Consider the following 13,907-nt stretch of genomic DNA (forward strand, 5'->3'; position numbering starts at 1 on the left):
TTCCCATTTCTATTCTTCCCAAGACCAGACTCCCTTTCTCTTGTGCCCTTTAGAACTCCCGCTCTGTCTGCAACAAACTCACCTCTCTCCATGACCTCTTTATTGCCAACTCATTTAACCTACTTGCCATTACTGAAACCTGGCTCCACAAATCCGACACTGCATCTTCTGCTGCCCTATCCCATGGTGGTCTTCTCTGGACTCACTCCCCCAGATCCAGCGGACGTAAGGGAGGAGGTGTTGGAATCCTTCTAGCCCCACATAGCACCTTTCAGGTACTTCAGCCACCTCCCTCTCTGTCACTCTCCTCTTTCGAAGCACACTGCATTCGTCTTTTCACTCCAATTTCTCTAAGGATAGCTGTGATCTACAGGCCCCCTGGACCAGTATCAACCTTTCTTGAAGAGTTCTCTGCCTGGCTACCCTACTTTCTTTCTTCTGAAATCCCCACAATCATTCTCGGGGATTTCAACATTCCTATTAATACTAACACTCCTTCCACTTCCAGACTTCTTTGCCTAACATCCTCCTTTGACCTGAAGCAGTGAATACATGCTCCAACTCACTCAGAAGGCAATATCCCTGACCTCGTGTTCTCTGACCTTTGCACTCCATGCAACCTCTCTAACTATCCATTGCCTCTCTCTGATCACCACCTTATTAGTTTCACTCTCTCCCTTTCCTTTACCTCCTCTCCCTCCAACCACCTTAAAGTTACCCGCAGAAACCTACGTAATCTCAACCCTTCTCTTCTCTACTCTGCAATCAACAACCTCTACGACAAAATCTCACCCCTATCCAGCACCAACCTAGCCACTTCTGATACTAGAAGTCTGAAAAAACGTAGTCGTGCTCTTGAGCGCCTGTGGCGTAAGACTAAATCCCAGAGAGATTTCAACCGATATAAATCTGCCCTCCAAAAATACAATTCCAGCCTCCTCTCTGCCAAGCAGACCGATTTTACCACTCTCATTAGCAACTTATCATCCTGTCCCCTGTCAACTCTTCTCCACCTTCAACTCTCTACTTCGTCCTTCACCGCCTCCACCCCCCAACTCACTCACTGCCCAGGAGATCGCCAATCACTTCAAACAGAAGATTGATACTATTCGCGCGGAGATCTCTACTGTGCCGACACCCTCCACGCTTTACACTTCATGCCCACAGGCACAATCATTATTTCCTTTTTTCAACCCCACCACTACAGACGAAGTTGCTAAACTACTTGCTAATGTCCACCTTACCACCTGCCCTCTGGATCCTGTTCCCTCACAAATGCTACGTTCACCCTCTGGCCCTATGCTACACTCTCTAACCCACATCTTCAATCTCTCCCTCTCTTCTGGCATCTTCCCTAACTCTCTAAAACATGCACTTGTCGGACTCATACTTAAAAAGCCCTCACTGGACCCATCCAATCTTAACAACCTACGCCCCATCTCCTTGCTCCCCTTCTTTTCCAAACTCCTCGAACGTCTGGTCTACAACCAACTGAGCGTCCACCTCGCTGATAATGGCCTTCTTGATCCCCTTCAGTCTGGATTTCGTCCTCAACACTCCACAGAAACTGCTCTCCTAAAACTAACAAACGATCTACTAACGGCCAAAACCAATCGACACTATTCTGTACTCCTACTCCTGGACCTCTCTGCTGCCTTTGATACGGTTGACCACCCCCTCCTCCTCAAAAAACTACACGCCTTTGGTCTCCGTGACTGTACACTTCACTGGTTCTCTTCCTACTTATCCAACCGCACCTTTAGCGTTTCTTATAACTCTACTTCCTCCTCTCCTCTTCCTTTCTCTGTTGGGGTCCCTCAGGGTTCTGTTCTTGGACCTCTACTATTTTCAATCTACACCGCCTCCCTGGGTCAACTAATAGCCTCCCATGGCTTCCAATACCACCTCTACGCTGATGACACCCAAATCTATTTCTCTACCCCTCAGCTCACTCCCTCTGTCTCCTCACGAATCACTAATTTACTCTCAGATATATCAGTCTGGATGTCACACCACTTCCTCAAACTCAATCTAGCCAAAACCGAACTTATAATTTTTCCTCCCCCATATGCCTCTTCCCCTGATCTCTCTGTCAAAATCGATGGCACTATAAGCCCATCCCCACATGCCAAGGTTCTAGGTGTAGTCCTAGACTCTGAACTCTCCTTCAAGCAACACATCCAATCACTGCCCAAATCCTGCCGCCTCAACCTCCGCAGCATCTCCAAAATACGCCCCTTTCTAATCAATGACACAAAAAAGCTCTTAATTCACTAGCTGGTCATCTCTCGCCTCGACTACTGCAACTCCCTTCTCATTGGCTTAGCTCTACACAGTCTATCACCTCTTCAATCCATTATGAATGCCGCTGCCAGACTCATCCACCTTACCAATCGCTCTGTGTCTGCCACTCCTCTCTGCCAATCCCTCCACTGGCTTCCATTCGGCCAAAGAATTAAATTCAAAATTCTAACAACTACGTACAAAGCCATCCACAATTTCGCCCCAGCTACATCACTAGCTTAGTCTCTAAATACCAACCTACTCGCTCTCTTCGTTCCTCTCAAGACCTCCTGCTCTCTAGCTCCCTTGTCACCTCCTCCCATGCTCGCCTCCAGGCCTTTTCCAAAGCCTCTCCAATCCTATGGAATGCCCTACCCCAATCTGTCCGCTTATCTCCTACTTTATTAGCTTTCAGACGATCCCTGAAAACCCTTCTCTTCAGAGAAGCCTATCCTACCCACACCTAACAACTGTATTTTCATTTTTTCCATCAGCTCATCCCCCACAGTTATTACCTTTTGTTTCCACTTGACCCTTCCTTCTAGATTGTAAGCTCTAACGAGCAGGGCCCTCTGATCCCTCCTGTATTGATTTGTACTGTAAGTGTACTGTCTGCCCCCATGTTGTAAAGCGCTGTGCAAACTGTTGGCACTATATAAATCCTGTATGATAATAATAATAATAATAATAATGTTGCTAGGCAGAACAGGGAAATGCCTTGTTTACATAGGCATCTCCCCGTTCTGTCTCTCTTTGCCGCGATCGCGGGGCACCAGCAGACATCAAGTTCACTGGACCCGCGGGCACGCTCCCGCAGCAGGCGCATGCCCACTAGCCGTGGATGACACAGCGACATACAGGTACGTTGTTTTGCGCACCCGTGCCACTTTGCCAACCTATATCGGCGTGAGACGGTCAGCAAGTGGTTAAGCAAGCTGTTTCTGTAAACTCAATGCAGTCTGCTCTGATGAAGGATACTGGATCTCCACAACATTGTATACCAAATCTGTCTGTGCACTTCACATTATCATTAGTGTTACTAAGCAGTGTTCTTAGTCTGGACTTTTTTTTGTGCATTCAGATCCACAATATAGCCAATAGATGAGGCAATGGCAGTAAGCTATGTAATGCAGAACAACAGTAACATAGGAGAAATTGGGATCCATGCCTGGAGTCGCTGTGAAGAGGATAATGATAATTTGCCGTGGTGGAGGGCCAGACAATCAACACTGTTTTTTCACCCAACAATCAATCCATTAAAAACAGATTGCTTTTTGCTGTTTGAAAAAAATTACTTTTAGCTAGCTTTTGGTATTAAAGAAGTTCTATGGGCACGGCATTCAATTTAATTTTATAACATCTGCATTGTAATACCAATACAAACAATAGTTATTTTTGACAATCCAATATAAGCTTACTTGAAAATTATCCTTTCAGATTGTGAGTTCTGCCTGTCTGCTGACCATCTCTTTCCACAACTTCCTGGATTCCTTGCATGCTTTGCAGCTTCTCCTCTGTTGGTTACTTTCATTTTCTAAGGATTACATATCCCATGGTTCCGTCCTGCCTGCAAGCTGTGATTCCTGCACTGACTCTGCCTCCTGAAACACCTCATGGCAGCACCTTTGTAGCTCAGAAGGCAGGCTCTGTGAAAGGTGTGACACAGCAGTGCTACTCACAGGACATAGTGAATATGTGGCACAGAATTCAAGTGAGTAAATGTGTGGGGATCTTAACAAAGTTTACAAACATCAACAATGTTTAAATTAATAGGAGTTCTATGTGTTAATGAACATGTATGGTTGTCCTTTATTTATAAATTTGACCATTACTTTACACAGAAGAAATAAAAGCTTACCAAAAGCTTTCGTGGGGGCTTGTGGAACAGTAAATTCTATGCATCAGATGACACAGCTTTCCACAACCACTAGTTACCAAGACTATAGTTATGTGAAGAATGAAACGTTCATCTTTTTATTTACAATAAACACGACCATAAAAAATGCTAAAATTATATTTTAACAAAAGAAATACCGCCAATACTCAAGTCTAAAAGCACAGATAACATACCACAGGTTTTACCAGGATATTTAATTAAAAAATGACATACATTTCAAACATTGACCAGAAACAGCAGTAAAATATTGTAATGCAGTGCACACATAAAAATAGACATTTAATTTGTCAATAAAAATGTGGTTACATTTATATGATTTGCGCAATACTCCTATTTTGAAATCTTGGCAAAGTAAAAGTTATTGCACACACAGGTCCATGCTGGCCTATAGTGAAGACATTTTAATGATCAAATTAAAAAGTAAAAACAATAGATCATAAGAAAATGATAGTCAATATTCTCCACTTCCATTATTCTGAGTACCTACTACAATATCACAGATTACAGGCTCAGCAATAGCCAACAGCATACCTTGGGCTTTGGGCTATACACATTTTACTGCCTTTGCCCCCTTATAAACCAGGTTTAACCATTCTGCAGTGCAATTGTTGGTAAATGAAACCTATACTGAGATAAAAACATCCCCTACCACTTATGTTTTCTCATTCTATAAATACTAGTTGCTTGCCTTTTCATCCTCATCATTTGCTTGAGTACATTCTGAGTCATTGCCTTTGAACAAGTATCCAGATTAGGTACTCTTGACTACAGTTGGGCCTAACTCACTTAATAGCAATGATACACCCAAATCTCTCTACCTTTCACTCCACCAGACTCAGATGTCTGCCCACCACCCAATTTATCCCTGTTTTATGAATTCAGATTAACAGAATTGGGGGCTGCACTGTAGGCTCAAATCCCTTAGCTAAGGATCAGTACAAAGCCTGCTTAGGCTTCTCCTTCTAATGCTTTTCACTCTGCAGTACAGCTTAGACATGCTTCAAAATACAAAAGCCAGAAACAGCCAGGCAACTTGCATTTTCAGGAGAAGGTGAGCAATTGCAGTGAACCTTTACATGCTGGTGCCTAAGAACTGGCATTTTCAAGTGTCAGTTTGTTAGCTACTATATTATAATCTTCCATTGGATTAAAGTGCTAGCAACAACCCAATCTTATGCAGATTTAGTATTTAGTTTGGTGCAAACTGTAGTTTTTGTATAAATCTCTGTTATAACCAATTTGGATTTCCACACGGAATATTTTGGCAGTGGGTACAATAGTTCATTCTTTCTTGCACCTTAATTTTAAAACCATGATCCCACTTAAAAACAAAAAAAATGTTAAGTGGCATTTACCTTCTGAAAGCAGAAATCTAACTTTACTCCAGAGGTTCTGTTCTTAAAGTGGTGTTCCACACAAAAAAAATGCATGAATGTGCCTAAAAAAAATAAAAAAACATTAGGAAACATTTTCTTTTGAACTCACCTCTAAATGGCTGTTGCTAGGGGGTCCCTCGTAGTCTGCCTCCTTCAGTGCCTCGGCTGGTGACATCACTTCCCCTCGGTGCAGGAAGGGCTCAGCTCTGCTCCCTCCCTCTTGTCAATCATCTGGGACACATTACAGGTCCCAGATGACTGAGCGGCCAATCACGACGTGCGGCGCCGCTCGCACATGTGCAGTGGGTGCCCGGCTGTGAAGCCACAGCCGGGCACCCACATTTGCAATGCTGGTGCCGCCAAACGGAGGGGGAGACGAGCGGGGCTTTTATACCCTGCATCGCTGGACTGTGGGACAGGTAAGTGTCCGATTATTAAAAGTCAGCAGCTGCAGTATTTGTAGCTGCTGGCTTTTAATTTATTTTAAAAAATGGGAACTTCTCTTTAAGTGATTGCAACCAACAATAACATCAGCTTGAAGACACCAGCATGGGGATGTCAACAAATGAATAATGCAAATTGCTGTCTACAGGTTGCTTTGATTTTTACATTAAATGGAATTGTCAGCTTTAGTTACAAATAAGTGCCCTGGCCACAGTTGAGGTGATCTGTTTTTAGATTAAGAACAGTTCTTCAAGCCATAGTGATCTCTCTATTTCTAGCAAAATAAAACTACTGTACTTCCTTATGAACACTGCCCCGTATAAGCCACATGCAGAAGATTGGCCCTGTTAGGCTTTGCAACAATTTTTTTCTTTTTCCATGTTGGGGTGGTTAGCCCCAGGAATCAACCCCCAGCCTGAAGATAAAGGGTGCCCTTGTCTGCCTCATTGCTGGAGATCTTCCCGACATAGCTGACCATAGTGATAGTTAAGCTAACTTGTATGGGTCTCAGGACCATTTTGACTGTAAACAACACACCACTACATCAAAGTAGAAATACCCTTTCGGCAAGATATTTATAGAGGTTCTGAGCTGCCATATGCTGCTAGGAAATACAACATTTTATGTAAAAACAGAAATATATTTAGGAATGTTGTTCCAACTATACATACTGTAAACTCATGACTCCACTGAAGCAGAATGCTAAACCATTATTAAAAACAAGAAGTGATTGTATACAGCTACATGAAACTATATTTACACTAAGATAATTAGGCATGCATCAGTTATAGGTCTCACCATCTATGGTATTGACTGAAAGCTTATAACAGTTATAGTTCTCACCATTTATGGTATTGACTGAAAACATATAACAGTTATAGGGTCTCACATCTATGGTATTGACTGAAAACATAAGAGTCATAGGTCTCCCCATCTATGGTATTGAATTAAAGCTTGCACATCTAAGTCAGAAGGCTGTTTGTTCAATATGTATCCTAATGTTTTGCTAAGCCGTTATAAAATAACCTCAGCTATCATGCTAAACATGAACTTGTTGGTAGGTGTTTATATAGTCACCATATTCATGTATGTTTTAAGGCCCGGTATCAGTGGAGTTAATTGCATGAGGTGGTGCATTGACTAGTGGGGAGGTCACTCCCCATTGTGAAGGTATATAGGGGAGTGTTCTATGGAAAAGGTGGGAAGGCTACACATCCTGCAATGTGATTGTTATTGGAGGAGGGAATCCACCCATGACAGGACCTGGAGTTGGGTAGTGTAAAATTACCAGCCATATGTATGGGAAGTATATGAGCCAAAGGTATGCAAACCATTGTACAGCCTGCAACATTGTACCATTGTACAGCTTAAAACAATGCTTAGTCTAAGCTACCTCAAGGAAACTATTGTTATCAGTAATACCTACACTACAGCAAAGTTGTGTGCCCTACCGTCTCTTCAACGAATGGGTTTGTTATTGACTAGTCAGTTGTATTGGGAATGAATGTGAAGACGGCATGTCTGATTGGGAGCATTCTAACCATGTGCTAATATTGTGAATTAATCCTCGGTATACGAGTTCATTTTTGGTCTGGTCACCTAATGAAGGTAAGTGTGCTCTCACAGCTTATGCAACAAGGGGAATGAAGTGTAAATGATTAAGAGTGATTACGAGTTCTTTTGTAACATCGATGGGGATGGTGGTGGCCTGTGGAAAAAGGTTCAGGTCAAAAGGGTTGTTTAGTGTTAGTCTAAATATGCTCTTCTCAGCAGTGAGTCCCTACCTTAAGACTGCTACAGTATGGAGCTTTCCTAGGGGCAGGGCCTGAACCACTAAAGAAGCAAAGCTTTACAAGAGAACAATGTCCCCTTCAACACCAAGGGTTGAAGCAAGACAAGTGTACAGTGCTGAAGAAATGGAGGAGTTAGTGTTCTGCACTGTTAACCTGAAATGACTCTGTTAACTAGTGCTAGCACAGGTAAGAACAGATCAATGTCATAGAAAAGACGCTGTCCTGACGTGAGGCCTGGTGGAGAGGTCTGAAAAATTGTTGTCATAGGGTGTCAACTAACATTTATTATTTTTAATGTAGTGGGGTAGGCGGCATGGTTACCCCTTGTCCGCAGGCAGTGGTGCCCATTCAGTATCTCCCTTCAACATGCTGATGAGTTAGCTAAATACTAATAGACATGCAAATATATGATAAGCCACTTGTGTAATGTTAGTGAGTTTGAATTGCTTAACCAAACATGCTAAGTAGATTCAGTAGGCAGGAAGGAGAAAATGATACCCACCCAGAGATACCAGTTGTAGCAAAGCATTACTAGACTAATCACAACACTTCAATGCTTTGAAGTTCCTTGCTAAATTAGAGTGAAATTTGGGAAATAACTTATAGCATAGCATCTTGTGTAATTGATTGCTCGAAAGTCTTCTTCAGAATGAATATGTTTGTCATTTTTTTTAGTCTTCACCTGAATATGTGTGGTTTAGGTGTTTATGTGGACGCATTTGGTTTAGTCTTTTCTATGACTGTAGAAAAAAGGATGACCTCCTAGATAATAAGTATTTCTATAGGCTTAAAGTCTAGGCACCATGTGATAACATAGATTTTTTTTTTTTTTACTGCCGTTCTTTCATTTCCCACCCACCTGAATATTGCCCTGTCAACAATACAATGAATACAGGTAACAAAAGAAATAAAATATGTAATTATGAAGGAATCTAATAGTCTACCAACCCTTGAGCTACAGTTAGCCATGGTTACTGACTATGGGATGTGATGTTATCTCTAAATAAATATTTTTGCAAAAGATCAGCTCAGGAACTTTAAGAGTTTCCTGTTACCAGCTTGATAAAAAATGCAAGTAAAATCATTGAAACATCAAATATTATTTTTCTTACTTGCAGTGTTTTCCCCTTCAACAAATCATTTTTTTTTACTCACTTGCCTTTAAGCTTACTAGAAAGTTGACTAGTCAAGGAAGAGTCAATTCCCTAGCACAGCCCCTTTTCTCTTCTGTGGGTGTCAATTTACTCTCTGTGCTGACCCAGCTCCTGTGCCCCTCCTTTCATCTCTCTACACTATCTTTATGTACAGTTGTGCTCATAAGTTTACATACCTTGGCAGAATTTATGATTTCTTGGCCATTTTTCAGAGAATATGAATCATAACACAAAAACATTTCTTTCACTCATGGTTAGTGTTTGGCTGAAGCCATTTATTATCAATCAACTGTGTTTACTTTTTTTTAAATCATAATGACAACACAAACTACCTAAACGACCCTGATCAAAAGTTTACATACCCTGGTGATTTTGGCCTGATAACATGAACACAAGTTGATACAAAGGGGTTTATGGCTTCTAAAGGTAACCATCTCAACTGTGATCTGTTTGCTTGTAATTAGTGTGTGTGTGTGTGTGTATAAAAGATCAATGAGTTTCTGGACTCCTGACAGACCCTTGCATCTTTCATCCAGTGCTGCACTGACATTTCTGGATTCTGAGTCATGGGGAAAGCAAAAGAATTGTCAAAGGATCTGCGGGAAAAGGCAGTTGAACTGTATAAAACAGGAAAGGGATATAAAAAGATATCCAAGGAATTGAGAATGCAAATCAACAGTGTTCAAACTCTAATCAAGAAGTGGAAATGAGGGGTTCTGTTGAAACCAAACCATAGTCAGGTAGACCAACTAAAATTTCAGCCACAACTGCCAGGAAAATTGTTCGGGATGCAAAGAAAAACCCACACATAACAGGTGAAATACAGGACCTTCATAAAACGTGGTGTGGCTGTTTCAAGATGCACAATAAGGAGGCACCTGAAGAAAGATGGACTGCATGGTCGAGTCACCTGAAGAAAGCTATTACTACGCAAATGCCACAAAGTACCCCATTTACAATATGCCAAACAGCACAGAGACAAGCCTCAAACCTTCTGGCACAAAGTCATTTAGAGTGATGAGACCAAAATTGAGCTTTTTGGCCAGAACCATAAACGCTACATTTGGAGAGGAGTCAACAAGGCCTATGATGAAAGGTACACCATTCCTAATGTGGAACACGGAGGTGGATTGCTGATGTTTTGGGGATGTGTGAGTTACAAAGGCACGGGAAATTTGGTCAAAATTGATGGCAAGATGAATGCAGTATGTTATCAAAAAATACTGGAGGAACATTTGCATTCATCAGCCAGGAAGCTGTGCATGGGATGTACTTGCACATTACAACATGACAATGATCCAAAACACAAGGCCAAGTCGACCTGTCATGGCTACAGCAGAATAAAGTGAAGGTTCTGGAGTTAACCATCTCAGTCTCCTGACCTCAATATCATTGAGCCACTCTGGGGAGATCTCAAACGTGCAGTTCATGCAAGACAACCCAAGAATTTACAGGAACTGGAGGCTTTTTGCCAAGAGGAATGGGCAGCTTTATCATTTGAGAAGATAGAGAGCCTCATCCACAAACACCACAAAAGACTTCAAGCTGTCATTGATGTTAAAGGGGGCAATACACGGGGTATGCAAACTTTTGATCAGGGTCATTTGGCTAGTTTCTGTTGTCATTATGATTTAAAAAGAGTAAACACAGTTGATTGATAATAAATGGCTTTAGCCAAACACTAACCATGAGTGAAAGAAAAGTTTTTGTGTTATCATTCATATTCTCTGAAAAATGGCCAAGAAATCATAAATTCTGCTAGGGTATGTAAACTTATGAGCGCAACTGTAGCTGCTGGAGAAGGAGTAAAGGGGTGGGCTCTGAATCTGCTGGGCTTTACGATGGCTACAAAAAGGAGGTTTTTACTTATAGGAATATTTTTGTTGAAATTACTGGTCTGGCGATAAGGTGCCTATACTTGCTAGTTATTATCCTAGCCTACATGTTCTTGCATTGGCAATATGCAAATACAGCCTTATCTGTTAATGTGACATAATATTCATCACTTTTAAGTCAAAATCAGGCGCATCAGGTGACAATCTTAAGTCTATGAATACTTAAGGCTCTCTGTTTCAACTTTTTTTTATTAACTCTTTGTTCCCATTCTGCAACAGGCTGGCAAGGGATATGGGACATTTATCTCAATAAAGTGTGTATAGTCTCACTCATGATATCTAGGAATAATCTTGTAGAAGGTGGCTGGGTTCTCTGTGGCAAGTGCCCTGGATGTAAATATATCTCTTTCAACATATAACATTTTAAGCACATCTAAACAACTGGTGATGCTATTTAGATCATGTTTTTTCAATATAACATGTTCCCACTAATCAACCAGCCCATTGCCAGTGTCATTATTAATAGATAACTGGCTCGGGCCTGGAAAAAATAAAAATTTTGGGTATGCCTACAAATGAAACATATTTTTACTTTGTGGGCTTATTTGCACTATGCTTTCATTTATTTATTTAAGGTACTTATATAGCGCTGTCAATTTACGCAGCGCTTTATATATACATTATACATTCACATCAGTCCCTACCCTCAAGGAGCTTACAATCTAAGGTCCCTAACTCACATTCATACATACTAGGGCCAATTTAGACAGGATCCAATTAACCTACCAGCATGTCTTTGAAGTGTGGGAGGAAACCCACGCAGACACAGGGAGAACATGCAAACTCCAGGCAGGTAGTGTCGTGGTTGGGATTCGAACCAGCGACCCTTCTTACTGCTAGGCGAAAGTGCTACCCACTACACCACTGTGCCACCCACTTTCATTCAACTGTAATCCATTAGATGACATGCATGTGTAGAGCTACAGCATATGTGGGTAGGGATAGCATTCCAATGGAAAAAAATAAAAGAGTATTTTGGTGCTGTTGCTTGTGCAGATTATCTTTTAGTAACCACATAAAATGAAGACAGAACAACTTAATAGGTATCAAGTTTAAGGAACAACATGAATTGCTCATAACAAAAAAGATAAAGTAAATCCTAAATATTAGATTGTGGATGGCCATTAGGAAGGTATCTAAGCACTAAAAGATCATTTTTCACCAGATGCACACATATTCCTATATGATTATCAGAGCAGACATGACCTGTATATACAGTAGGTACTATACAGATTTATCATCCATAGTGGTGTTACAGGGTTATATTTGTTTTTTTAACATTCCTTACTGATAACCCATGTTAAAAAATTCCTGAATAATGGCCATCTTATGTTTATAAGAACAATAAACGGCAATATCAAAGGACAGTACAGCAGTATGCATGTATAGGGTTCTCATATTTTAAACCCTGCTTGAAAAGGTAGAACAACAACTCCCTGTTCTAATTGTCACACTTCTGGAGATGGATAAAAATTATAGTACATTTTTTATGCTTTTCACAGATTGTTACCAAGCCAGCCTAAATATTTTGCTATTATGTGGTGAGCTATTTCCAAATCAAAGGGCAATGTATTTAATAAAATAATGCCATGGAAGGTGTTATCATAGTGGTGGTGTATTACTTGTACCCCAGCTTGCCGTAGTCTTGATACATACATAAAGCCATCGTCCCTTAAGACATCATACATGCATGTTATGACATACGTTAACGGCAGACCTTTTAATTTGTCATCTTCTGTTAACAATGGAGATACTCTTGTGTCCAAAATTGCTGGGTATTTTTTAACAAAACTTGGGTCTCCATATTGAGGCTTGTGGTAAATGTGGTGGTTTTTCAGGCTATCGGGCAATAAAGTACTCCAGTTTATAAACTTAAATAAATGAGCTTCTTGAGATGGCATATGTCTGTTAGTGAACATGGCTTCAAATAATTTTTGATCAGTGGTAAAATATTCACTCCAAAAACGCACCATGAGTGTCCTGGACAGTATAGGCATATTGCCATTTTCTCGGTAAGATGGCGTGTTTAGATCAAGGCTCTGCAGAACTGGGTAGATTAATGCCTGAATCTTCAGTTTCACTTTGACTTCAGGGTCATGCAACAGCTGCAAAAGTCAAATCAATGTTATATTAAATAATTAAATCAGAGCTTGAATGTTTGCCCATATTTCACATATTAAGTTTATTTTTGTTGCCAGCATGAGGTGCATTTCATTTTAATGGGATACTGCAAACCTCTTACTTTATCAACTAGTAGAAGAATTGTGTGTGGCAGGAATACTGTATGGGAGTTGCCATGACTGATATTATACAGTAAATAGCTGTCATAAACCTGACCTAACCTGACTTTCCTATCTATTGAGTCACTGATGTATCCCCTTAATATGAGTACCTGCCATGATATGATATAAGGCAACAACTTAAATTCATCAAAAAAGCTCTACATTTTATTTGTTCAAATACTGTTATGCCCTGTACACACAATCTGACTTTCTGACAACAAAACCATGGAATTTTGTTCAAAGATTGTTGGCTCCAACTTGTCTTGGATACACACGGTCACACCAATGTTGGCCAACAATTACGAACGTAATGACGTACAAGACGTACAAGACGTACGGAGAGCCGATAAAAAGGAAGTTCAATAATCATGCGCCACCCTTTGGGCTCCTTCTGCTAATGTTGTGTTTGGTGAGCATTGATTCTGAGCATGCGTGTTTGTACTTTGAACTTTTGTCCGACGGAATGTGTCGGAAAGTCCGACAGCACACATTTGTTGCCGGAAAATTTGAGAGCATTCTAGCCAACATTTGTTGGCAGAAAGTCTAACAACAAATGTCTGATGGAGCATACACACGGTTGGACTTTCTGCCAACAAGCTCACATCCAACATTTATTGTCGGAAAATCCGATCACGTGTACAGGGCATTAGACTTAGATATTCTTCCATTACTTCTCATGATTTCTTAGATCACATTTCATCCTAACCTGCCCAACTTTTATTTTCTGAAATATCTTAAAGCTGAATGCCAAGATATAAAGGACACAAATTAAAGCAGCTACAT

At 40.8% G+C, this 13,907-nt stretch overlaps 1 protein-coding gene across 1 annotated transcript in view; it reads right to left on the bottom strand.

The window, feature by feature from the left end:
- Positions 1 to 4,359: 4,359 nt before the first annotated feature.
- AADAC (arylacetamide deacetylase) overlaps positions 4,360 to 13,907 on the bottom strand; it is a 101,391-nt gene continuing 91,843 nt past the window's right edge. The window contains exon 5 of the mRNA XM_073626056.1: positions 4,360 to 12,947. Within this exon, the coding sequence (XP_073482157.1) occupies positions 12,339 to 12,947 (609 nt within the window). The 3' untranslated portion in view covers positions 4,360 to 12,338. The remainder of the gene's footprint in view (positions 12,948 to 13,907) is intronic.

This window comes from Aquarana catesbeiana, linkage group LG04 (genome assembly GCF_042186555.1).
Source record: "Aquarana catesbeiana isolate 2022-GZ linkage group LG04, ASM4218655v1, whole genome shotgun sequence".
Taxonomy (NCBI): Eukaryota; Metazoa; Chordata; class Amphibia; order Anura; family Ranidae; genus Aquarana; species Aquarana catesbeiana.